Raw genomic sequence first — 24,151 nt, forward strand, 5'->3', positions numbered from 1 at the left:
ACTGTGTGGTGGCAGCAACCCCACTCCCTATCCCACAGGAGTGCAAGGCACTGATGAACGAGGGTTTCAAACACGTGGCGGTGGCAATGCAGCAAATGATTGAGCAGATGCAGAAGGAGTGGGAAATGGAGATTTCCTCATGGTGCCGCATGGGTGTGAACGTCCTGATCACATTGCTTCAGCTTGTCCTGTCAGACATGACAGCAAAGAGGAGGTCAGCAATGAGGACAGCATTGAAGACAGCGATGTGTAGCCCTGTGCCAGCTGTGCCTACAAGAAGTGCAGGCCAGCGCCCAGGCATTGTGATTTCAGGGAAGTGAGAGGTGTTACAGGAAAGGGAAAAAAACAGCAGGGGGAGGGCTGGGTTTGCTTTCTCTTTCGGTTTCAGCACTGCTGAGCCACAGAGAGCAGCACAACCATGGATGCTCCGGTGCTCCCGATGCCGGCTCCGCTCTGCCTGGTGAACAACAGGGATGGCGTGCTGTCCCTCGACCCCAAGGCGCTGGCAGTGCTGCAGGAGGTGGCGCAGCCCCTGGTGGTCGTGGCCATCGCCGGGCCCTACCGCACCGGGAAGTCCTTCCTGATGAACCGCCTGGCACAGAAGCGCAGTGGTGAGCTGGGGGGCAGAACCCCATCCATTCACTGCGGGGCATTTTGAGGTATTCGGGGGGATTCCTGATGGCTGGCCACCTGCAGGCTTCCCGCTGGGCCCCACGGTGCAGGCAGAGACCAAGGGCATCTGGATGTGGTGCCTGCCCCACCCACGCCGGCCTGGAGTGATGTTGCTGCTGCTGGATACCGAGGGGCTGGGAGACCCCAACAAGGTGGGTGCCGGGGGGGAAGGCTGGCCCCACATCTCTCCCCGGAGTCCTCCAGAACACCCCTAACCCAGCTGTGGGCACAGGGTGACAGCCATAACGACGCCTGGATCTTCACGCTGGCACTGCTGTTGTCCAGCACCCTGGTGTACAACAGCATAGGCACCATCGACCAGAAGGCACTGGAGCACCTCGAGTATCCTGCAGGGATCTGAGCGGATGGGGGATGTTGGGGTGAAACTTGGGGACTCGGGGCTATGGGGGACTTGGACAATGCAGGACACGGGCTGTAGCTGTGGGATTGGGGCAATGTGAGGCTGGGAGATTTGGGGTGAAACTGTGTGTTTGAGGCCACAAGGAACCTAGGGAAAACCTGTGTGACATGGGCATTGCAGGACTTGTGGCAAGACTGGGGGATGTTGGCAATGTCGGACTGGGATTTGGGGAAAAACTGGGGGAACTCGGCAATGCAAGAGTTGGGTGTGAAACAGGTCTGGGACAAAAAAAAATTGAACAACCTCAGACTTTGGTTTAAACCATGGCATTTGAGATGAAACAGTGTGATTTGGGGAAGTTGTAGGATTTAGGGCAATGTGGGACTTGGGGTAAAACTGGGCATTTACTCAAGATTTGGGTAGCTGTGGCATTTGGAGGGGGCAGTGGACTTAAGGTGGAACTGCAGGATTGAAGGGTGATTCAGGCTCAAAGAGGGTGTAGATGGGCACTGTGGGGCAGGACACGACATACAGAGGAGGACAGAAATATTTGGGGGGTACACAGGATTTGGGGAGCGTTGTGCTCCTGAGTGGGGCCAGGCTGGTGACACAGCTGTCGGAGCTGATCCAGGTGCGGGACGGGGACAAGGATGGCAACAACAGCGTTGAAAGAGAAGATGAGGCCGAGGACTGCGAGTTCGTGCGCTTCTTCCCCAGCTTTGTGTGGGTGGTGCGGGATTTCACATTGGAGCTGCGCGTGGGCGAGCGGCCCATCAGCGAGGACGAGTACCTGGAGCAGGCGCTGGAACTCAAGCACGGTGAGTGCTGGCCTCCTTGGGGTCATTAGGGAGGCCCTAACGAGCGAGCGGCAGCACCAACAAAAGCTGCCTGCCTGCCACAGGGCACGGCCGCAAGGTGCAGAACTACAATGGGACGCGGCTGTGCCTCCGCAACTATTTCCCCACGCGGAAGTGCTTCGTGCTGCCCTCGCCACTGGGCACAGAGGAGCACGGGCGCATGGAGGAGCTGCCCGAGGCCGCGTTGGCCCCACGTTTCCTCCAACAGGCAGCCCAGTTCTGTGACTATGTGCTGAGCTCCTCCTGGCCCAAGACGCTGCCCGACGGTGGAGCGCTGACAGGGCGAGGTAAGGGGAGGGTGGAAGGGGGGAGAAGGGGACGTGGTGACACAGAGGACAACAGGGCGATGGCAACGCAGGACAACAGGGTGACAGCGCACTGACTGCGGGCTGATAATAAGGATATCATCATAAGGGACAATAGGAGGTCCATGGGAGGACAGTGATGATGGCAAATTGGATGACGGGGTGACAAAGGCAAAGGCAACACGGGACAAATGGGATAAAGGCAATAGTGCCATGGAGAACAGGGTGAAAACAGGGGGACAGTGGTGACACAGGACATCAGGGGGACAATGACAACATGAAACAATGGAGTGATAACACTGGGGATAGCAGAGTGATGACAAAGGGACAAAAGGGATACAATGGCAACACAGTACAGCAGCGTGACAACGATGAAAGAGAACAGTGATAATAAATAGGATGCCAACGGTGACACAGGGCAATGGGGCAACGATAACACCAGGAACAACAGGGTGACAGAGGAGTGACAGCAGCGATGGGGGGACACAGGTCAGTGACTGGGTGATGACAGGCTGACAACGGGACAAAAAACACGGGGACGACAGGGGACAACAGCAACACACAGCAGCAAGGTGCCAACAACGAGGAAGGTGTCACTGTGCCATTCTCCACAGCCCTGAGCACGCTGCTGAGCAGCTACGTGGAGGCCATCAACAGCGGGCGTCTGCCCTGCCTGGAGGGAGCAGCAGCAGCGATGATGGCCAACGAGAACGCAGCTGCGGTGGCGGCAGCGCTGGAGGCCTATGCCAGGGGCGTGCGGGGGCTGTCACTGCCCACAGAGCCTGCACAGCTCTCGGCCTCGCATGGGGAGCACCTGCGCGAGGCACTCGTTGTCTTCCGGCGTCGCAGCTTCCGGGATCGCGACCAGGAGCACCAGCGGCGCCTCATGGTGCGTGGCCACCCCCCCTTGGTGCCACAGCTCTGTCCCCGTCCTCACAACCCTGCTCCTCTTCCTACAAGGCTGCCCTTGTCTTCACGACCTTGTCCCCATTCCCTCAATGCGCTCCGTCTCCATCACCTTATCCTCAAGCCCCCCCAACACTGCCTCTGTACCTGTGCTCCCACCAGCACTCTCCCCAGCAACACCGTGACCTTGCCCCCATCCTGATCCTCAGGAACAGATCAGCACGGAGTACTGCCGCCTGCAGGAGGACAATGATGCAGCATCACGGCGGCGCTGCAAGGCGCTGCTGGCTGAGCTGGCACGGGCACTGGATACCAGCCTGGCCCGTGGGGCCTACGCACAGCCTGGTGGCTACCGCGCCTACGAGGCCGAGCGGCAGCGGCTGCTGGAGGCCTACCGGCAAGCAGAGGGCAAGGGCCCCAAGGTGAGGGCAGCTCCAGGGAGGGGATCAGGAACAAGGAGGCGGGGCCGTGCCTCAATCGTATGGGGATGCACAGGCCGAGGAGGTGCTGGATGAGTTCCTGGCGGAGCGCCAGGCAGAGGCAGAGGCCGTGCTGAAGGCAGACAAGGCACTGAGCGAGGCCGAGAAGCAGCTGGAGGGTGAGTAGCGCATCCCAGTGCTGTCCCTTCTCTCCTTCCCCCCTCACCCATCTCCAGGTCCTCCATGGACAAGGGATGCATTGCGTTGTTCCTTGGGGACATCTCACAGCGTTCCACGGCCATGTCCCCTGGGACAGCTCATGGCATCCCCACGTACTTTGGGAATCCTTATAACCCTTCACGGACATCTCATGATGGCTTCAGCACTTGAGGACTCCCCTTCTCCCCTGGCGATATCTCCCAGAGTCCCCACATCTCTCGGGGTGTCCCAGTGTGCCCAGGAGACACCTCAAATCGTCCCCTTTTCCTCGCTGAGGAACCCTCGCCTCATCCCCACATCCCCGCGCTCTGTCCCCACGCCCCTCCACCCCCACCCCACGTCCCCTCGCACTGTAACTCTGCTCCATCCCCCCGTGCCACGGGGACCCCCCCTGCGTTCTCTAACCAGAAGCAGAAGGCTCAGCTCCTGGTTCCCCCTCACCCCGTCCCTTTGTCCCCAGACCAGAAGCAGCAGGCGCAGCTCCTGGAGCAGCAGCAGAAGGCGACGACGGAGCGCGAACGGCAGCTGGAGGCGCTGCTGGCGGACGAGCGCGGCAGCTACGCGCAGAACCTGCAAGCCCTGGAGGCCAAGATGCAGGAGGAGGCGGCGAGCGCGCAGCGGGAGCTGGACCGGGCGCTCAAAGCGAAGCTACGGGAGCACAGCGAGCTGCTGCAGCGCGGCTTCAACGAGCGGGCGGCGCTGATCGAGCAAGAGCTGGCGGCGCTGCGGCGGGAGATTAACAACAGCAACAACAAGCAGGAGCTGGCGGCCAACGCCTTCAACACCATGCGCGCCGCCTGCGAGCTCGGCGCGATGCTGGCCATGTTAAAGGGTACAGCCGTGTAGGCGACCGCACGCCGCAAGACCTCGGCCCGCCCCTCTCCGGCGGCCGAATAAAGCGCTCCGCCCACACCCCGCTCCCCGCGTTCCTCTCTCGCGGCGCTTCCGGCGCGGTGACGTCATAACCCGGGCGACACGAACCAGCCGCGCCCCCTTGCGACCGCACCGCGGCGCGGCGCTGGGAGGGACGGAATAAGGGAACGAGCGAAAGCCCGCGGCAGCGGATTGGGTGGAGCGATCTCGCGAGAGCGTGGTTTTTCCGGTTCCTCCCCGGCGGCCGTGCTGGTGGTGCTCACTTCCGGGTGTCGCGTGCGTGTGGGCATCAGTGCGGGCCGGGGGCGGATCGGGACGCCGCTGGGCCAGAGGCGACTTTGAGAGCGATTTGGTTTGGGGACCGAGGTCCAGGTAGCCAGGTCCAGGGCTTGGAACCAGTTCCAACAGGTAAGCCCTGAGACAGGGCGCAGGGCCCAGCCCGAAGGCACATCCGGTGGCACGAGTCAACGGGGCAGAGGTAACTTCCGTTACAAGGCAAGCATTGGATGCGCACCAAAGCAGGTGGCGTCAAGCCCCCAAGCCCTTCCTGACTCCCAGTCGCTGGGGAAACCTGGATTCTCTGAAAACTCTTCAGCTTTCACCTATCTGCTCTAACCTGAGCTGGAGTACACTTTGTGCCTGTAACGCAATGCAGTGTGCCACAAGGCAGCAGAGCAGCACGATCCCAGGCCACAGCGAGTGTGGACTTGCTCTGATCTGAAGAAGTAGAGCACGACGTATTTTGTAACTTGTCCTTAGAAACAGCTGCTTTGGAACAGTAGAAATAACGTATATTCTAATGGTATCTGTTAGAAAGATGGTTGTTGAATAATGTGATTAATTCTCACTTGCACAACTGCAGTAGTTATTAAATGTTGCGAATAGCATGGGTATAGTATTGTAGACTGGAAAGCAGGTTGTAAGGCTGTTCTGCTTTGATGAGTGACCCTCAGCAAAAGAATAGCAGGCTTACGAAACATTGAAAAATGGCCTCCGTGGCCTCCAAACAAGGCCGAATTGTCTCACTCTGGCATTAGGTTGGGATGCAACAGACAGAAATCAGGATACTCTCCTCTATCCTCCTTGTAAACTTATCCCTATCCATTGATGACCAGATGTCCAGAAATAATGGCCGAGTGCTTAGCGAGCACTATTTTGAGTACTTTATTTAGTGGGTACTATAGTACTACTATTTAGTGAGTACTCTTGGCGATAGGTAGATGGTTGGGCTGGATGATCTTGAAGGTCTTTTCCAACCTTGGTGATTCTGTGATTCTGTGAAAGCAAGAGGCATTCACTTGGTTTCCGTTTAAAGCCACAGTCTGAGAATGGTGAAAATTGGCAAATATGTTTCCCTGTACTTTAACTATCAGATCACAATGTAGCTATTCTTTTGCAAGTCTCAAAAGAATTGTCCAGAAATGGTCTGGATGTTAATTGGATTAGATCTGCACCTAGGAATTTCCCAAGATCTACAGGCTCAGGGCACAGAATACATCAGCACCCATGAGAAACACAAAGCTTTCAGCATCCTGGAGAGCAGTGCCAGGAAACAAACCCTGTCCCAAACACAGAAGTGTCCTGCTAGCTTCTCCTCCAGGCCTTACCTTCACTGCCCAGTGCAGCAGGTGCCTTCACCTTGTGGCCATCCCAGAAGAAACGCAGGGCAGCACTGAGCCAGTGCAGGAAGCACACCATGTACTCTGGTAGGCACAACACAGTCAAGTTCTAGGGCAACAATGAGAGTTCAGCCATTAGGGCAGCTGGGAAGGTGCTTCTTAGTTCTGGTGGCCACGTGGGCCAGGCAGAAACTTCCTGTTCTCAGTCTTGCTGAAAGCACATGCACCCGTCTGCAAAGAGCACCTCCAGTTTCCAGCACTGGGATGGAGCCCAGCACTGATGGCGTGTAGCTGCTTCCACCTCTGTAAAACGCCTGACCCTACAATAACAAGCTGGTGTGACAGAGGAGGATGGATACCACATGTTCTGCCTCTGAAGATGGGCTGCTCATTAATGCAGAGAGGCTGGTGAGGAAAGGGTTTCCTGCAATAATAAGAATATCCCCACCTTCCTTAGCTGCAGAACATCAGTCTGAGCCAAGGCCAGAAGAGTGGTCTTCACCCAAGTGGTGAAGAGGATGCTGTATCCAGGTATCAATTGTTCATCTGCTGGAAGCAGCTCAGCCAAAAGGGCAAGAGCTCCCACCCCACAGGTACCAGAGAGCTCTTCAGCTGAGGTCTGTGGGAAGGCTGTCCCTCTGCCTTACCCCTCTATTGCTAGCATTTTCCTGAAGAAACTTGTGGAATTTGTTTAGGGAGATGTATCTGGATGCTTCCTCCTGGCACGAGAAAAAGCAGGTGGTGAACTCACAGGGAAAAGAACTCCCAGAGAAAGGCATTCACTGTCCATCTCTGTCACGCTTGCTCAGGGACGCATCTAGACTTCAGGCACGTAAGGTAGAGGGGCTCTGTATACTTTTCCATATTAATTAGGTAGATCTGCAGCGTAATGCTACAGCAATAGTACCCAGAACATCTGCAACAAGGTCTGGGCCTGCAGTGATGCCTGAGTCCTTGTGGGGTCCAACGCTGCTGAGAAACAGAGCTGTATATGCTTGGGAGCTACGTTCAGCAAGAGAATGGCAGTTGACCCAGTTATCACCATTGCTGGAGCACCCATGAGTAGCCTGTGGGCCACTGCTTTGCAGCGTTGTGTCTTCTGAGGCCCATACTGGGATGCACTGATGACGGCCAGAAGATGCACAGCTTTATCCAGCTGAATATTCTCCACCTGCTCTGTAGAGGCACACACTCACATACTTGCCATTTCTTTTCTTTCTGGAATTAATTGTGAGGGGAGAATGCACTGCAGTCAGACTGTCTGCCTAGTTCAACAGAAACACAAGGCTGGCCCAGGTGCAGCTCATGTCATCAGTCAACACTGGCAAAGCATCTGAGACTATCTATGAGTCTGTGATTCCATGATAGCCCTTTAAACAGCCCCCAAAAACTGTTTCTGCAATTCAGCCTGCCTGACTGGATCAATTAGAGAATTACTTCTGCGGACGGAACGTCTCCACAGCTGTACTTCTGTACCTTACAAGTCCTGGGATGCAGAGATAATGTAGCAAAAGATCCAGAAGGTGCTTACCCCTCCTCTCTCCTTGTTGTTCAGCAGCAGCTTCAGAATTTGAACCTGGAGATTTTCCACCACTAAAACAGGGACACAGCAGTTTGCTACTGGACAGCAACAACTGGAAAGCAACTGCCCGTGCTAACTCCACCTGTACCCTGCCATCAGGAGAAAGACCACCACCCCAGCACAAAGAACCAGGTCCAGCTGGGATAATTTTCTCCTTCTCCACCCAGCAATAAATCCATCTCCAGATGATAAACAATGCTCCTAAAGGTGGGTTTTGCTTTGCTCACAAAACCTGGCAGAGTGCTGCATGTGTGGGCAATGGGGACCCAACTTATACCCATCCACCAGGTGACAGTGGCCATGGCTCTTCTACAATCAGCCCTGTGGGTTCTCCCTGCAGCTGCCACATGGACGCATCCTTCTCCTGCAATGGCAAACCCATAAAACACAGCTTGGTGCCCACCCAGTCTACCCTTGCACCTATGACTGAATGTACCTGGGGCCTGCTTGCTATCACACGTTAGGATTGGGCTAGAAAGCTTGAATGTGGCAGTTTAGGAAGCAGAGCAACAGCCACGACCATGCCTCCATAGAGCTGTAGTTCTGTCCAGGTGTCAGTATCAGTCACATGCATGCACCTTGACAATCTGTTTTTCCAAATGAAAACTTGTTTTCTGAGTGCATGTCATTACTTGTAAATGTGAATCTCTTGCAGATGAGGTCAACAAGTGAACGGGGCTTCCAAGTAAATTGAGACTAAAGCAGAGAGCATTCCCCATGTTTTGGGCATAAAGAGAACATCTCTCACCCTCGAGGGAAAAAACCTGGTTTCTACTGAACACTGGTACAACCAAAACAGTTCTCACAGCAGAGAGCATGACCCCATCATTGCACCAGGACATCAGGAGAATGTATGGGCTGCAAACAAATTTCTTTCAAATGCAGTAATTCTGAGCCCAACAAACATCACCTCTTGGAAGGAAACTTCATGGGACTGAAAGCAACAAGGCCCAGTATGATCTATCTGAAGCCTTAGGGTGGAACTATTAGGAATCCCATTTTGCAAACCAAAGACCAGAGATGTGTATGCCCCCATGTAAAGGCACGTAGGTGTCAGGAAAAATCTGAGCATGTACATAGTGCAGAACCACGTTTCCTGGCACGATGCCCCCCAGACCTGCCCAGTAACATCAGCCTACCGTCACATCGATCCCGATATGGATCACATTCTTCAGGAAGCCCAGCAGCTTGCGAGCCTTCACGAGGTCTGCAACAGGAGGATCTTGCAAGGGGCGGTAGCCTTCCACTGGATAAGTGGGCAAGTGTTAAGGTAAAATGCAATCAGATTCTTTCAGGCCTTCTTTATCCGAGCAAAGAAAAGTGTCTGTTTTACGGTATGCATGTCTACATCAGAGTTCAAGGCAAAGTGCACTTCTAAGTGCATGACAGGCCACGAGATCTCCTCCTCAATACTGCAGTACTTCCCTATCTGCTTCTGATCAGAAAGGAGCCTCCATGACAACTATCAAGGGGCACATTCAGGACTGCTGCAGGTCTCAGCTTTCACACAGAAAGGCAGCATGCAATGCTTCTACTATGCTAGTGGTCCTGCATGGCTGAGAGGTTGAACAGACCCAAAGCCAAGAGGTTCAGAAGCACAAAAGGTTTCCAGGTCTGGAAAGTGAGATTTTCTAGGATCTGAATGCCTGGAAACTGGCAGCTCCTGGCTTGAAGCATTAGCTGTTGATTCAGAGCTTGAAATAAACTCAATTTCAGCAATTGCTAGCGCCAGCAAAGGTGACTGTGGGCCCTGCAGTTGTGGTCCAGCTGAGGGATGTCTGCTTCTTCTCTCCTTGATCCTGCTCTGAGCAGAAGTGCTAAGAGAAGAGAGTGAACTGCACTCAGATACAAATATTCCACAGCCTCCATAGATGGTTTCAGGGCAGGCTCTTCTCCCTTCAGACCTCCTCTCCCAACAACCAAAGGATATCGAAGTGGACGGCTTCCAAAGTTAAAAGCAACAGACTCTTTGAATGAGAGACTGATGGCAGGGAAGTAAGCCATTCCAGCACCTCTCGTGATGTTATCAAAAGCAGTTCCTAGAGAGATGCCATTTCTGAAAGAAGAAAAGCCCACAAAACCTTAGCCGTGGTCAAAGGGTCTTGAGGTCAAGCAGGCAATTCATGTGTCTGCACCCCCCTCTCAGCAACCTGCCAACACAGACATCACAGTCATTCATACTTCTAAACACTTGTAACCTGACAGATGTGCAAACACCACAGTGCTGCTAAGCAAGTACCCTGGCAATCACAGCCGAATTCTCATTTGCATGTAATGGCATGGAAAGGCATTGGAGTCTACACGATATGAAGAGCCCTGCTCAGCTTCAATGGCAACCCAAATCCTTGCAAGGTATGTGATTACCAGGACATTTTAAAGGCAGGTAGCATTTTTGGCTTCATCCACTTGACACTGATAGAAATAGAAGGATAATGGTCTTAGTCCACTCTTCTCTGAAAGACAATGGCAGCATTTGAAAGTTTTTCATTCCAGCTGACTTGTCTCAGGTCACAGTTTATGGCCAGGGAACAATTCTTACTCAGGCTGGCCACTGTTCATTGTCCAGCAGAGATGGAGGCTGCAGATTTATCACATTTATCACACTTCCCTCCAACTCTAGCACAGGCAATGTCTACACTTGCCATGAAAGCAGTCTGTGGGGCTCAGCCAATTGTAGTATTAAGCATCCCAACATATGCCTCTCCTTCAAATTCCCAACAAACTTTACAGCTATTTAGGAGCTTGAGCACTATTTGAACAACTGCTCTCACCCGAGCCTAGGAGACTCCAAAGCTCACCTAGATGGCTTCTCAACACACAGCAGAAAAGCAGAGGCTGGAGCTAACAAGGAACTTAAAGGGGAGCAGGAAGAAAGAGGGATCAGCAACCTGCTGAGCTATGAGGAAACCTGTAAATTACACATAGCCTTTCACAGAATGGGAAACTGGGCAAAGATGCTTACAGGCAGAAAGCAATAGTGCCTTCCTCAAGGTCTATCAGACAGCTGACGATGTCTCCTGCAGCCCAAGATTGCATTAAAAGGAGAAAAAAATATGTTAGACACATACCCAACAAGTTCCCACATCAGAAGGACCGTAAGCTCAATCAGTCCCTTATGATTCAGGAAAGAAGGAGTGACAGCTCCTTCTGACAGCAGCTCACATTGCATTTTCAGACACTTCTGGAAGCCTCTGGATGGGATTTTCTTTTTTCCCTTGAGCACTAGGAACATGCACAGGATCAGAATAATGCTTATCCCAACACTGCATCATCCTCTGATGCGCTACAAAGAACCAGAGCCTTTCAGACACCACCAGCAGCACTGTGCTGGGAATCAGCCTGCTGGGCCTGTCAAACAAAGCACCCACACAGGGTGCCCAGCGCCCCTCAAGTACAAATCAGTGCTGGCACACAGCCTCCCCAAGAGCAGACTGAAGCAGGAAGCACAGATCAAATGCTTTCCACAGGGCCCAGCAGAACCCAGTGAGCAGGAGACACCTGCTTTCTTTTCCCTTCCTGGAAGGACAGTACTCACTTTGCCATAGTTGGTAGTGGTCACGTTCCACTTGCGCACCCTATTGCCATCATACGCATAGGAATCTGGAGTATCTCCAACTCCTTCCTGCATCACAGTATCAAAGAGGAGACTCAGATGTGGACAAGCACAAAGGATCCCTCTCATTGCAAGAGCAGCTTCAGGGGGAGACTGGCAGACAGGGAGCACAGCTGACAGCAGACATGGTCTGCCCACGGCCTGTGATCTTTGTCTCCATTCCCTACTAACGTTTAAGTTAGAAAAAGAGCACTGCTACATTACACTTTCAAATCACTGTCAAAGCAGCCCCTCAGGATGTTTGTCACCCTCCCTCTCAAGTGCTGCAGAGTGACAAGATAGCGAGATTCTACATATGACAAACCTTCCCAGCACCAAACATCCCACCCAGTGCCTGACAAGAGCTGGCCTGGCCCTGCCTCCCCCAGGCAAAGAGGAGGAACACCGAGCAGCCATGTGCAAGTGTTACACTACCTCCTGATTAAATCTGCAGTTGAGAGTACACAAGCCAATCTGCATGAGTCCCTGGGAGGAGATAAGCACCTCATAAGTCCATTTCCCTGAAAAAAAAAAGAGATGCTACACAGTAAATCCGTGCCACTTAACTCATTGTTAGAGGAGTAGAATGTGATTCAGTTCCCATAGAAAATAACCTGGCACACAAAGGGTATTTCCAACATCCCCAGGACTCCCCTCCCAACTCTTCACTTAGGTACCACACAATTCTCCACCCTCCTGACTTCCTGGAAAGCCAGTGGATAAATTTGGGAAGACAGAGCTCTGGAACTGCAACATATTCAAGATTTCCTGTGCTCACCAGTTGTGTAACTCTCCATGCATTCTTCCTGGGATCTTAATCAAAGCATCACCCACTTATCTTCTTACCTTTGTACACACACGTTGTGGCCCTGATAGAGCCAAAGTTACTGTGGCCAATCACCTGCACCAATAAACAGAAGATATTACAAAGTCAGGCACTAAGGCCTCAAACCCAAAGTGTAGTGAAGAATATCAGCTAGCGAACCAACAGGAAACTGATAGAGACAAAGGAGAAAGGAAAAAGTATAGCAGCTTGGCCTCAACTTGTCCTCACTGTTAAACAACATAACAGGAGAGGAAGGAAGAGGCAGCCACTGGAGGGATGGACAGGAAAATTGGTTGCCATCCCCTCCTCTTGCTTAGCCAAGCTCTTCAGTGAGCCACTGGGCCAGCGTAACACTTCCCCACCCTTGCAGCTCCACTCAGAGTTTGCTAAGACTGGGGGTACTGCTAGACCTTTTCCCAGGAGAGATCATTTCCTCCAGGACTCCTCAGCTTTTTGAGTAGATTCCATTTAACAACATATTACAAAACCAGTGAAAGGGACCTGCCATGACAAACAAACCGACAGCTTTTAGTCTTAAAAGCCCATTTCCTGCAGCAGCCATCACACTCACCCCAAGTAAGTCATCATCAACCAGCAGGAGCCCCTCAAAGCCACTCATGTGGTCCAGTACTGCAGTAGAGGGACCAAGCCAGCCCTCTGTTAACTGATCTGAAACAAAGAGTTGCAGATAACCTGTTAGAAAAAGAGGTGCAGGATTTAAAGGGAGCTCTGAAGTGTTGCCGGGTAGACTGCAATGGTACCTGAATTCTGCACTCAAACATTGCTACACACGTCAGACCATGAGAACTTCAGGAAAGGAGACACCCATGGAGACAACCATGAGAAAAGGAAGCTTGCACAGCAAGCCTAGACCTAAGCTACGCAGCAGTCAGATCATAAATGAAGCCTTCATGTCATCTGAAAATTTTACCTCTGCAAAGTTCAAAGGCCAAACTCTGAGCCAAACATGTTTGACCAGCATATTACATAACTGAAGGCAAGCTCTGACTGTGGTCTGCAAGAAAAATGTAAGAGAAGAGCCAGGATGCATCCCATCACATTCTACCTCGTTCAGGGAAACAGACGCTAGCAAGAACAGAGGCAACAGCCTGAGGCCCTAACCAAACATCCACAGCAGAGACCCATAGACAGAAATCATCTACAGGCCTCTGCGATTCCCAGTGAGGACAGCACTCCTCACAGCTGGTCATGGCAAAGGCTCTGCACGTCGCTATCGATGAAATATATCCAACTACTGCTCCAAAGCTGCTTTTTCAGGCATTTCCTGCAAACATGCCTCCTCCATCGACAAGCAGACCTGCTTGAGGGCTGTCTGATGGGCTGCTAACAGGCAGGATGTAAAGGGACAATAAATTAGAGCCCAAGATGGCAGAAAACTGCTTACTCAGGGAACTGTGTTGCATGACATAACTTGTCCCCCCTCCAGTTAGGTAGCACAAACACAGACTGCAGGCATCTCGTGCCTCCTACCTTGGCTGTCTTCAGAGCCATTCTCCTCTGCTAGCAACCGGTCAAGGTGCTCCTGCAGGTTCTGGAACGTCAGGTGCTTTCTAGGGAATAAACACACACAGGAGCACTTCAGAAAGCTCTGCCTTCAAGTTTTAAAGCATTTTGGTCCAGACACGTGTCAGCATAGGATCGTGTTGACACACGAACCAGGAAGTTCTGTCGATCTGAGTTTCTTGGCATGGATCTGAAGAATTTGCTGACCAGCATGCTGGTGCGATGAATGAAACAAGAACCAAACACAGTGCGAACAAATGAAGCAGTTAACAGAGGATCCTTCAGTCTTCAGCCTGCTAAGGAGTATTTTGCCAGCCTGTATTAGCAATAAGTAATGACTGGGACATTGCTGAGGCAATGTCAATCATACAAACACAGCATAGGACAGGATTTAGTTCTTTTCCCAAGTACTTCATAATACAAAAGCAGAAAGAAGACCATATCAGCAGCTGGAGCAGCTCAGACAGAGGTCAAGCTCGCCCATCATCATCTCCATGAGAACAGCCAAAAACATTTTGTCTTCACACTTTCTGTAATAAAGTAAAATGCCTCGCCAACACCCTCCAGTCTACCACTGTACAGACCTTCCACACAGACCCTCTCAGTTCTCTCATCTCAAGGTTGGATCACTTATTTATTCCTTGTACAGCAGACCTTCCAGACTCGTGGCTGTTGCTCTTACTCTTCCTCCAAATCTCCACAGATCCAAGATAGCCTTTTGGAGCTGGTGCCACCACAGCATGCTAATCAAGATGAGGATTGACCACAAATTCATTCTGTGCCATAATGATTTTCCTTTTCCAGAATCCCTTTGCTAACAATCCTTTACTTCCTATCTGCTTTTTTTTTCCCTAACTTACTGAAGAGTTTATATCCCTCCAGTCTCACTCCTGTGCAGCAGAAATCAGCCCACACCCCACTACTTTATGCGTAAAGTTGGGGCTGTTCTCCTTTCACTACATCACTTTGTAATAGCAGCAAACTTTGTAATTTCATGCTCTTTTCCTTTTAAAACTTCCCAAAGATTAACAGAACAGCACTGCTTGTGTTGTGTTTGCGGGACCATCGTGATTTCCCTTTATTACTGTGAGAATTGCTGGCTTTTCCTATCCTGGTTGCCATTTCCACTCATCTGTGGAACAACCATTCCAATTCTTTGGGACCAGACACTTTTTGAAGGAGTGGTGAGAGACATTCTGAAAGCCCAATGCATGTGAAGATGCACAGAGGTGGAATCAAAGAAGCAGCTTTGGATTGGCAGGAGAAAGTGGCTTCAGCAAAGCAGCTGTATCAGCAGCTAGCATGGAGAAGGAGCGCAGGAAAGAGGCAGAAGAGCACGAGACAGACAGAGAGGGGACAGCCAGAGAGGTTTACAATGAGCTCCCCAGAAGACAAGATATCACACCATAAAAGTTGCTCTCATGTAGTAAATACTATTTTTGAGACCAATCTGACTGCTACTGGACTTGCTACCAAGTCCAGGAAGAAGACTGGAAGGGAGCTACAAACAGAGGGACCAAGCCAACAAACTATCAGCTCTGTGCTTGCCAGGCAAAGAAGTTAGCAGTACTGACAACCAGAATGCCTGGGCAGATGGAACATACCAAGGCATGTTGGCAGGAGAGCTTGTGGCCAAGTAACATAACCCACCTTGCCTCCCCCCACAAGAACCTCAGCTCATCAAGCACACACAGAACCAGGAGTATTTTTAGCAGCCACAGGCTCACGTTTGAGCTGGCACTACTAAGTATAGCCCAGGGAACATGACCCCAGCCCACTCTGCAGCACCGCCCACCCAGCAGCAGCTACACGCCTGCCTCTCTGCAACACTTGGACCTGCTTTGCACCCAGCTGACTTGTTTCTGCCAAAAAATTTAAATGCAAAAGACCTTCCTCTCATCCAAAGCTACAAGTTGCTGGACTTCAAGGTGAAGGAGAAATGAAAGCAAAGAGGTGGAAACAGACATTGTACAGCAATTTTCCTTTTCCTTTGGTGACTCCTAACAAGAAAAGTACTCACAATTCCACTGCCTGAGAAGCATATGGTCTTCGATGTACAAGTAGCAGCCTTGCATTCAGTTTACCAGGCACTGATGACATACTTTTCATTAGCTAAAACCTGTGCATTTTGCATTTCTTTGCAAGCAGAGAGGGAACAGGAATGAGAAGGGGAATGCATACCTGCCTATTTATTTCAGAAATACTGCCTCATGACCTTTTATATGGGGTTTTACATGCAGGGGACTGACACAGCATCGCTGCCATCCAGAGAGTAAGAAGTCCCATACCTGTAAGCAGCTGCAGGCTGGTTCCCATCAGCACTGGAGAAGACCCGATGCAGATAGTCATTCAGTAGCCTGCTGTTCACAATCCCTTGTGGAGAAAAAAAAGAGAGAGAAAAAGAAGCTTAGAGAGTTAGAAGTCGAAACATTAACTTCGAGTACAAACAGTAAGGTTTGCAGACCAACACAGGGGCAGACAGAGCTCCAAGAAGTTATTTACTTTCTCTTCACTAACAGCCCTTGAGACCAGCAACATGGAGCGAATGCATTTCTACCACAGGGGAGGCTACCAGTGGTTCTGGCTGCCAGTGGTTCCCCAGGGTGAGACTACATCTTCAGGAGCCCTACTGCTGTACTACTTCCAGATAAAGGAACTTCAAATTTGAAAATGGGGATCCAATTTAAAAGCAAAACCAAACCCCCATAAACAAATACAAATAATACTGGTGTTACAATTCCTGATGTCCTGGAACATTTTAGGTTATCTGCACTAGAGAAGATGCAGAGACAGGAAGGCTTGCAGACACGGATCATCTAGACTAAACTCACAGCTCTCTTTAATCCTGTACACCTCACACCAGCTTTCATTGTGCAAAGTTATCCCTTGTGTCACAAAGCTCTGGGTGCAACAGAGCCCTCAAATCCCAGATCTGTGATCTCACAAGCATGATTCTGATGGATTGCTCAGTCCAGGCAAAAATGGACTGCTTACCAGGTACCGACATTTCCAAGGAAAAGACTGACCTCAGAACCTGAGAAGCCATCTACCCCAAGTCAGATGGGACAAAGACAAGCAACACCACACTCTCCAGCCTCACATCTCTGAAGAAAGGGCACTGTGACCTGAGCTGCTGGTGGTGTCCTTCATACAGCAGGAAAGGCCCTCCCAAAACCTCACCTCAGCTCAGAGATTTACTCAGTTTCAGCCCCACTATGCCTCTTATCAGCAAGATAACTGCAATTGGAATGCAGATGATCTCAGGTGAGGCCAGGGCCGCTCACCCCAATCCACAGCAGTGCTGCTCATACAAAGCATGCTCAGCCCATACCTGCAACCTTGGACTTCTCTGGCCCAGTGCTCAGCCTGTAGTTCTTCCTTGAGAGAGCCATCCCAGCACCCCGTGAGGTCATTCTTCACAGCCACCAGCTCCAGAGCGAAGGCAGGACAGACACCCAGAACAGAACTTGCTGGGGAGGATGCTGCCACCTGAGGACTTTTCCCTTTCTTGTGGATTCATGCACCTGGAGTAAACAACTGGGTTAAGCCAAAGAAGTCAAAGTGCCACCACTAATGCCACCACACAAGAGCCCAAAGCCAGCTAGTTGCCAATCCTGCTCTCAGATCCACTTGTCCAACTGCTCAAAATCTTCCCAGGATTTTCCCAATCTTTCCCAAGATATGGATTTGAAGGGTGGACTATTTGGTGGGTAAGGAAGTGGCTGGTTGGCAGCATTATGTCCAGGTGGGAGCCAGTGATGAGCGGTGTCCTTCAGGGGGTCCATCTTAAGACCACTACTCTTCAACATCATTACCAATGACATATACAGTGGGATTAGCATGTCTGTGGATGATACCAGCTTGAGTGGTGCAGCTGATAAAATGGAGGGAAAAGATACCATCCAGAGGGACCTGAGAAGTGGGCCTATGTGAACTTAACAAAGTTCAGTAAGTCTAAGGGCAAGGTGCTGTACTTGGGTTGGGGCAATACCAGGTATGTGTACAGACTGGGAGAATAATTCTTTCAGAGCAGAAGGACTAAGAGAAGGACTTGGGGGGTCCCTGTATGAGCCAGCAGTGTGCGCTCACAGCCTGGAAGGCCAACAGCATCCTGGGCTGCATCAACAGAGGGGGGCAGCAGGCAGGGAGGGGATTGTTCCACCTCTGCTTTGCCCTCATGAGGCCCCACCTGGAGCACCGCGTCCAGGCCTGGGGGCCCCAGTAAAGGAGGGCTGTGGGGCTGTTGGAGCGGGGCCAGAGGAGGCCACGAAGATGCTCAGCAGGCTGGAGCACCTCTCCTATGGAGACAGGCTGAGGGAGCTGGGGGTGGTCAGCATGGAGGAGAGAAAGCTCCAGGGAGACCCCACTGTGACCTTCCAGTACTTGAGGGGAGCTTACAGGTAGGAGGGAGAGTGACTTCTTACACTGACTGATAATAAAAGGTCAAGGTAACAATTTTAAACTAAAAGAGGGCAGATTTAGGTGAGATATTAGGAAGAAATTCTTTGCTCAAAGGGCAGTGAAGCGCTGGCACTGCTGCCCAGAGCTGCGGCTGCCATCCCTGGAGGTGCCCCAGGCCATGGAGGGGCCCTGGGCAGCCGAGCTGGAGGACAGCCAGAGCATGGCAGGGGTGGGGCTGGGGGGCTGTAAGGTCCCTCTCAATCAAACCATGCTGTGATTCTGCGACGCATCTTATACAGAGCATACAGTAAGTTGGTCTGAGCCAAGTTAGGAACTCGGCGAGTGCCACGCGGAGTGACCAGCCAGGGACCCGAGCTTCTGCACGCCCTGAACAAGTAGGAGCGTGCAGCACTGCTGCCGTGCCACACTGCATATCCCACCGGAGCAGACGGCGCTGCCAGCAGGTCACAGAGAGGGCAGAGCAGCCCCACACATCAGCCCCTTCACCGCCCGGATCGGTGATTCGGTGCCTAAAAACAAAGGCGGCCCATGCAGCCCCAGCAAACGTGGGCTCTGAGTGAGGCCAGGCGCCGGACTCCCCACGCTGGGCAGCCGCGAGCAGAACCTGTGTAGAAGAAGCGCAGAACAAACAGCGCGGGGGAGGCCAGGTTTTAAATCGGGCTGGCACACGACGGGCAGGAGGGCCAGCAAACGCAGCTTTGCCTGGCAGCCGCGCCGCACCCCGCCATCGCGGCAAGGGCGAGGAGACGAGGCCGGCCCCGCCAGCCCGGCAGCATCCGCGGAGCAGCGGCAGCCCTCAGACCTGCGGCCCCGCCGGACGCGGGAGGAAAGCCCGGGTCCCGGCCCACCCACAGCCGGCAGCAGCCCCGGCTCTGCCCGCGCGTGCCGAACGCGGCGACGTCCCCAAGGCCAGGAGCGGGCAGCCTCCCACCGAGCCGCCGGCCCCGGCCCCGGCCCCGGCCCGGAAGGACGCACACGCGGCCTCTCCGCCCCCCCCGGCTGAGGTCGCGCTGCCGGGGGCAGCCCCTGTGCCCGGCCCCGCTCGGCGCACCGCCGCGCGTGGGCTGAAACAGAAGCCGGGCGCCACGGCCCAGCGCCCCGCACTCACCGCCGGCCCGGGCGCGCCGCCGCCGCCGCCGCCGCGCTACGGCGAGCCGCGAGGGCCATGCGGGCGGGCGGGCGCGTTGCCGGGAGACGGGCGGGGGCGCCGAGCGGACCGCGCCCCGCACCCGAACCGCGCCGTGAGTCCGCGCGGGGCGTCCCGGATGCGCGGCGGCCGGCGAGAGCCGGAGCGGGAGGAACGCGCCCAGACAGCCCGGCCGGCCGGGGACGGCCGGGGACAACGGCCGGAGAGCGCCGGGTGCGCGGCGGAGTGCGGGCGACGGGCCTGGAGCGGGCGTGGGAAGGGAGGTTGGGAAGGCTGGAATTAGACGGGGCCGCTCGCACGCCGTGTTGCGAGAGCGAGGGGGGCTGCGACCGCGCTCGGGGCTGCAGGACGGCTCGCTGCCCCTGCGGTGTCATCTGTGGCACGGCAAGAAAACGTCACGCGCTGCGCTGGCTGTGTTAGGAGAACGCATTGGGTGCAGGAAGAGACCGGCGGGCTGTTTGTCTGGGCAGCTGGACCGAGTAAGTGAAGGGTGGCCGTCCCGTTTACAGCAGTGGCAGCACTGCTATTGCTCGCACAGGAGGCGTGATGCCTGACTTCGGGACAGAGATGAGTGGTTCAGTGCTCGATGGGCTGCGTCACCCACAGCCTGGCAGCATCCCCAGAGCAGCAGCAGCCCTCAGACCTGAGGCGCTGCCCGAATGCAGGAGGAAAGCCCGGGGCCTGGCCCACCCCACAGCCGGCAGCAGCCGTGGGTCCGCCCGCATGTCCCAAATGCAGCAACATCCCCAAGATGGCAGAAACACCCCCAGAACGGGGCTGCAGCTGCCAGCCGGGCCTCTGCCACGTTGTGCGTTGGAAACGTTGCGCCCCGCTGGAGTCGGGGCCAGAACCCAGCTCAGCCTGAACCGGGCTGGGGGGAGGAAGGAGTGGGTTGGGTGCTGGGGGAAGAGATGGCCGTGGTTGCAGCCCCTAAAGCTGCCCTCCTTGGGAAAGGCAGAGAAGAAGAAAGCTGACAGTGGCATGATGGAACTCTGTTTTATTGATGGAATGTGATGACTTTATATATACAGCAATTGGAGCTTGCACACAGCAGCTCCCGCAACATCAGTGGGGCCGGCGGTTGAAGTTCAGGGCCCGACGTGGTACCCGGGAGCGGCTTCGCCCCCGGGCTGGGCCTCGCCGCCAGGACCGGCTCCTGCGGCGTCTTCGGCGTCTTCGGGGCTGGCTGTTGTTCTCTGCAGCCCGACGTGTGAGAGGCGAGCGGCTCCGAGTCCGGGCCCGCCCTGCCTGCCCGGACCGTCTTCTATCAGCTGCCGTGGAAACCCTCGAGGACCGCGATGCTCCTGGTCCAGTGTATCTGTTGGTGCAGCTCTCAGCATTTGAGGCTGGTGCCTGCCTGCTCCCACGGCGTGATTGGGGCTGGCTCTGAGGATCTGGGGATCGGCGTTGCAATGGAGAGCGGCTTCTTGTCTCGGCCCGCTGTCCCTGTCTGCACCGGAGGTTGTAACCAATTGATGGGGTGTGCCTCAAGGACTCTGATGACTCCTGTATTGCAGAGTTTGGAGTGCGGCTCTCAACAATCGGGGCAGCATTATGGCTGCTCCCACGCTGTCCTCGGGGCTCATTATTTTCATCCCGCTGTACACATGGGCAGATTCTCCTCCGGTCTGTGCAGCACTGGCTGGACAGGCCACTGCTCTCAGGCACGGGGGAACAGTTAGCTGGCCCCAATGGTGCCTGTCTGGTGGTGCTGGACCTGCTGCTCTCTGGTGTCTCAGAGCCTTGGGATGGCCCCAGTCCCTGCTGGCTGATGGTACTGTAGCCAGGAAGACCTGAGTTGGTGCTGGAGCCTGTAAGGGGAGGCAGGAAAGTAAGCAGGATGGAATTGCAGCCATGGGGTGGAACTGGCTCCCATTTGTCCTGAGCTTGAGGGATTTGAGCAAAGCTGCTCTTAACAGCCACTGCCAGGCCTTGCCTGGCCCCAGCCCAGCAGCACGCAGCTCTTTGCCTCTTACCGGTGCCCTCTCCAGCACAGGTGTTGCACTCCCAGCTGGTTGTGCTTGGACTCAAGTTGGAACAGTGCCAGTGAGTGCCTTGTGCAGCACAGGAGCTGCAGAGGAGCAGCTGCCAGGGCCTGGGGAAAACAACGGGTTGTGACCATAAGGACAAAGTGACCGGAGCTACGGAGTGCCCCTTCACAGCTCTGGTGCTCAGTCTGTGCTCCTCCAGGCTGTGGTGAGGCTGTGATCCCACGCAGAGATAACTCACCCCTCTTCCTCTGCCTGCTCCCTGCCGTGTGGGTAAAGGCAGTCGCTGGCATCACAGCTCCTGTGCCTGACTCCCAGGGATGCATAGGCACCGTTGTCCTCCCACGTTGCATTTCTGCCAGAGAAGGGAGGGAATGGAATGAGCACTGACCACCCCAGGACTAAAACTAATCCATTCCCCCCCCTTCCACCCGATGCGCAGTTCCAGCTTCCCAGTGATGCTGAGGCCCATCTTAATGGCCGCAGAGGGCCAGGCCTGCTGGTGCAGTCCCTTGCCAAGGACAGCGCCTGTGCCTTCATGTCTCAAAAGTTGGCTGAAAGACACCAACCTGAATGGGATTCGGATCCCCATAGTGAGCATGTCCGTAATAAACCAGTCTCTGTCTCGGCAGAGGGGGCACTGGAAGCAAAAAAACCCTGCGCGCAGGGCCTGTCCCTGCAGCAGAAACAGAAGCAGCGTGAGTGTGAACCAGGCCTGGTGCTGCTGAGCATCTGCTGTGCCTGTTGGGTGACGGGAGAGCTCCTACCTGGATGCAAGCCCGGTGAAACCAGGTGTGTTGGCAGGCAGGGCACACCATGGTGCTGTATGACATGCTGTCCCCCACGGGGTCCATACAGACAATGCAGGTCGTGTCCTGTGCTGGCACTGCCTCCACTGCCTGCTGCGGGGAATGCTCCCTGCAGAAGCACCTGGGGGAAGATGGGAGGGATGGGCAAGGTGAGAAGTGCTGCGAGGAGGGCAGAGGAACAGGAAGGAGCCCCAGGCCTTGGCTCTGGCTCTGTCAGGCTGCTGGGAGGTGCCACAACGCGCTCCTCACTTCTCTGGCTGGTGCTGACAGAGGGGTTGGAGGCTCGCAGACGATGCCTGGCAGCCCTTACCTGAAGTCTTCAAAGAACTGGGTGACACATTCACCATTTGAAGCGCAGGGGAGATGGAAGCTGCGGTCACAGCTTGGCTCTGCGCAGGTGATGCTGGCCCCCCGATTGCCACAAACGAAGCAGAGCTGGAAGAAGCAGAGCATTTCCATCAGCAGCAGGCTCAGGGCCTACACAGCGGGTCCCGCACCTCTGTGCAGGGCACAGGATGGGGCAGGGCTGGGTGGCACTCTGCAGAGCTGCCTGCTGCACAGGGCTCGTCTGCAAGAGCGGGAATGTGTCTCGGGGCTGGTTGGAAGGGCTGGGATTGCTTTCTTTGGACCAGGCTAAGCTCGCCATGCCTCTGCTGGCACCAAGCTCCCTGTTCCGGTCCGGTGCTCACCGTCTGCTCTGCCTGCCTGATTGCACGTATCAGTTCTTCTTCGAAATGGCATGTATTTCCATTATCTTTTCCTGGTTTACAAAGACCAGTGGAGAATATCTGTACAAGAAGAAAAAGCATGATCTTGTTAGGGCAGAAAGGAGGGAAACACTGGTTGGAGGAAGGAGGCAGGAGCCTCATGGGAACTCACAGCACAAAAAGTATGGAAGCACAACCCATTTTCCTCATGTTTGTGCCCAAGGATGCTCGAGTCCTCATCCACTTGGCCACACAGCACGCATGCTGGAGAGGAGAGAGGAGCACAGTGAGCGCCTTGCGGGGCCAGGTGCCCCCGGGGGCTGTCCCAGGGGCTGCTCTGTGCCGGCCGTGCCAGCTGAGGGGCAGGGCTGGAGGCCGTGGAGGGCAAGGGGCACTGCAGGCCCAGCGGTGCCAGCAGGCAGCCGCAGCCCAACCGCGGCCCCCCTGGCCAAGGAGCACACGGGCCCTGCGTGCCCCCGCCTCCCCTCTCCGCCGCAGGCAGACCCCCAGCACCCCTCTGCCCGGCGGCGGGGAGCTGCGTGCAGGGATACTTTGCTCTCACCCAGCTCGCTCAAGCCGGCGGCCTCCTGCGTCCCCTCGGACATCGTGTGCATCAACAGTGAGCCTCGCAGAGCGTCTGTCCCGGCAACACCAGGCTTTCTCCTCCGCGTGACAACCTGTGGCAGAAGCGGGACGAGGCTGAGTTCTCAGCTCAGGCCCTGAGCGCCGGGGAACCCGCCTCCCTCGGCAGCCCCAGGCAGCCCCTTCCTCCCTGCTCACCTCACCAAGTCGCACTGAGCTCGGCCTGAGCCCCGCAGCCTTAGCTGTGTTCCACACCCCGCGTGTCACCATGGCCGTTCCGTGCCACCTCTGTGACGCCATCACACCTCACAGTGGCTGGGGGCACCCAGGCAGGAGGGCGGAGGCTCTTGCAGCCAGCGCAGGGTGAGGGGCCCGGTGCCGGACGCAGCCCCGCTGGAACCCGGCGTGTTGGTGCTGCTGAAGGCACTGGGCGACACGTCCACCCTCCTGGCCCCACCTGGATGCTGCCGGGCTACGGGTGGCTCCATCAGTATCCCAATGGCGCGTTCAGGTGGTTCTGCGGTGTTCTGAACGCTTTACTTTTTGGTTGCTTGCTGCTGATTACCTCTCCTTACAATAAATGACTCAATTCACAGAATCACAGAATCTCTGTGCTTGGCAAAGACCTCTAAGATCACCAAGTCCCACCGTCCACCTCCCCACCTGCCCACGTCCCCCAGTGCCACATCCCCACGGTTCTGGAACACCTCCATGGACACTGACTCCCCCAGCACATGCTGA

At 54.6% G+C, this 24,151-nt stretch overlaps 3 protein-coding genes across 13 annotated transcripts; 1 reads left to right on the forward strand and 2 right to left on the reverse strand.

The window, feature by feature from the left end:
- Positions 1-190: 190 nt before the first annotated feature.
- Positions 191-5,371, forward strand: LOC149916386 (guanylate-binding protein 3-like). The gene is made up of 9 exons (XM_090147963.1): positions 191-611; positions 697-824; positions 905-1,014; positions 1,634-1,851; positions 1,935-2,177; positions 2,810-3,084; positions 3,311-3,523; positions 3,597-3,699; positions 4,200-5,371. The coding sequence occupies exons 1-9, from the start codon at positions 419-421 to the stop codon at positions 4,583-4,585; spliced, it is 1,869 nt and encodes a 622-aa protein (XP_090004089.1). The 5' UTR covers positions 191-418; the 3' UTR covers positions 4,586-5,371.
- LOC149916387 (E3 ubiquitin-protein ligase RNF123-like) lies at positions 5,370-19,348 on the reverse strand. 11 transcript variants are annotated; one of them, XR_016470049.1, is made up of 13 exons: positions 19,286-19,348; positions 17,087-17,279; positions 16,044-16,128; positions 13,723-13,802; positions 12,803-12,900; positions 12,252-12,306; positions 11,841-11,926; positions 11,349-11,435; positions 9,744-9,869; positions 8,953-9,067; positions 7,763-7,824; positions 6,220-6,340; positions 5,776-5,887 (listed from the first exon to the last, which is right to left on the reverse strand). XR_016470049.1 is itself a non-coding variant. In XM_090147966.1 (10 exons), exons 2-9 carry the CDS (start codon positions 17,166-17,168, stop codon positions 10,810-10,812), a joined length of 594 nt encoding a protein of 197 aa, XP_090004092.1. In that variant the 5' UTR covers positions 17,169-17,279; positions 19,286-19,348; the 3' UTR covers positions 9,738-9,869; positions 10,776-10,809. The 11 variants fall into 11 exon arrangements, 4 of the variants coding, with proteins under 4 accessions (XP_090004094.1, XP_090004092.1, XP_090004093.1 ...); XR_016470050.1 differs by lacking the exon at positions 7,763-7,824; XR_016470048.1 differs by having other exon boundaries at positions 6,220-7,824.
- Positions 19,349-20,300: 952 nt separating this feature from the next.
- Positions 20,301-23,898, reverse strand: LOC116240926 (uncharacterized). Its single transcript, XM_090148532.1, has 10 exons — positions 23,716-23,898; positions 23,391-23,505; positions 23,001-23,272; positions 22,811-22,909; positions 22,432-22,556; positions 22,080-22,242; positions 21,882-21,988; positions 21,554-21,667; positions 21,301-21,419; positions 20,301-21,135 (listed from the first exon to the last, which is right to left on the reverse strand). Exons 1-10 carry the CDS (start codon positions 23,896-23,898, stop codon positions 20,390-20,392), a joined length of 2,043 nt encoding a protein of 680 aa, XP_090004658.1. The 3' UTR covers positions 20,301-20,389.
- Between the last annotated feature and the right edge of the window lie 253 nt (positions 23,899-24,151).

The sequence above is a fragment of the Phasianus colchicus genome, chromosome 11 (assembly GCF_987193195.1).
Source record: "Phasianus colchicus chromosome 11, bPhaCol1.hap1.1, whole genome shotgun sequence".
Classification (NCBI taxonomy): Eukaryota; Metazoa; Chordata; class Aves; order Galliformes; family Phasianidae; genus Phasianus; species Phasianus colchicus.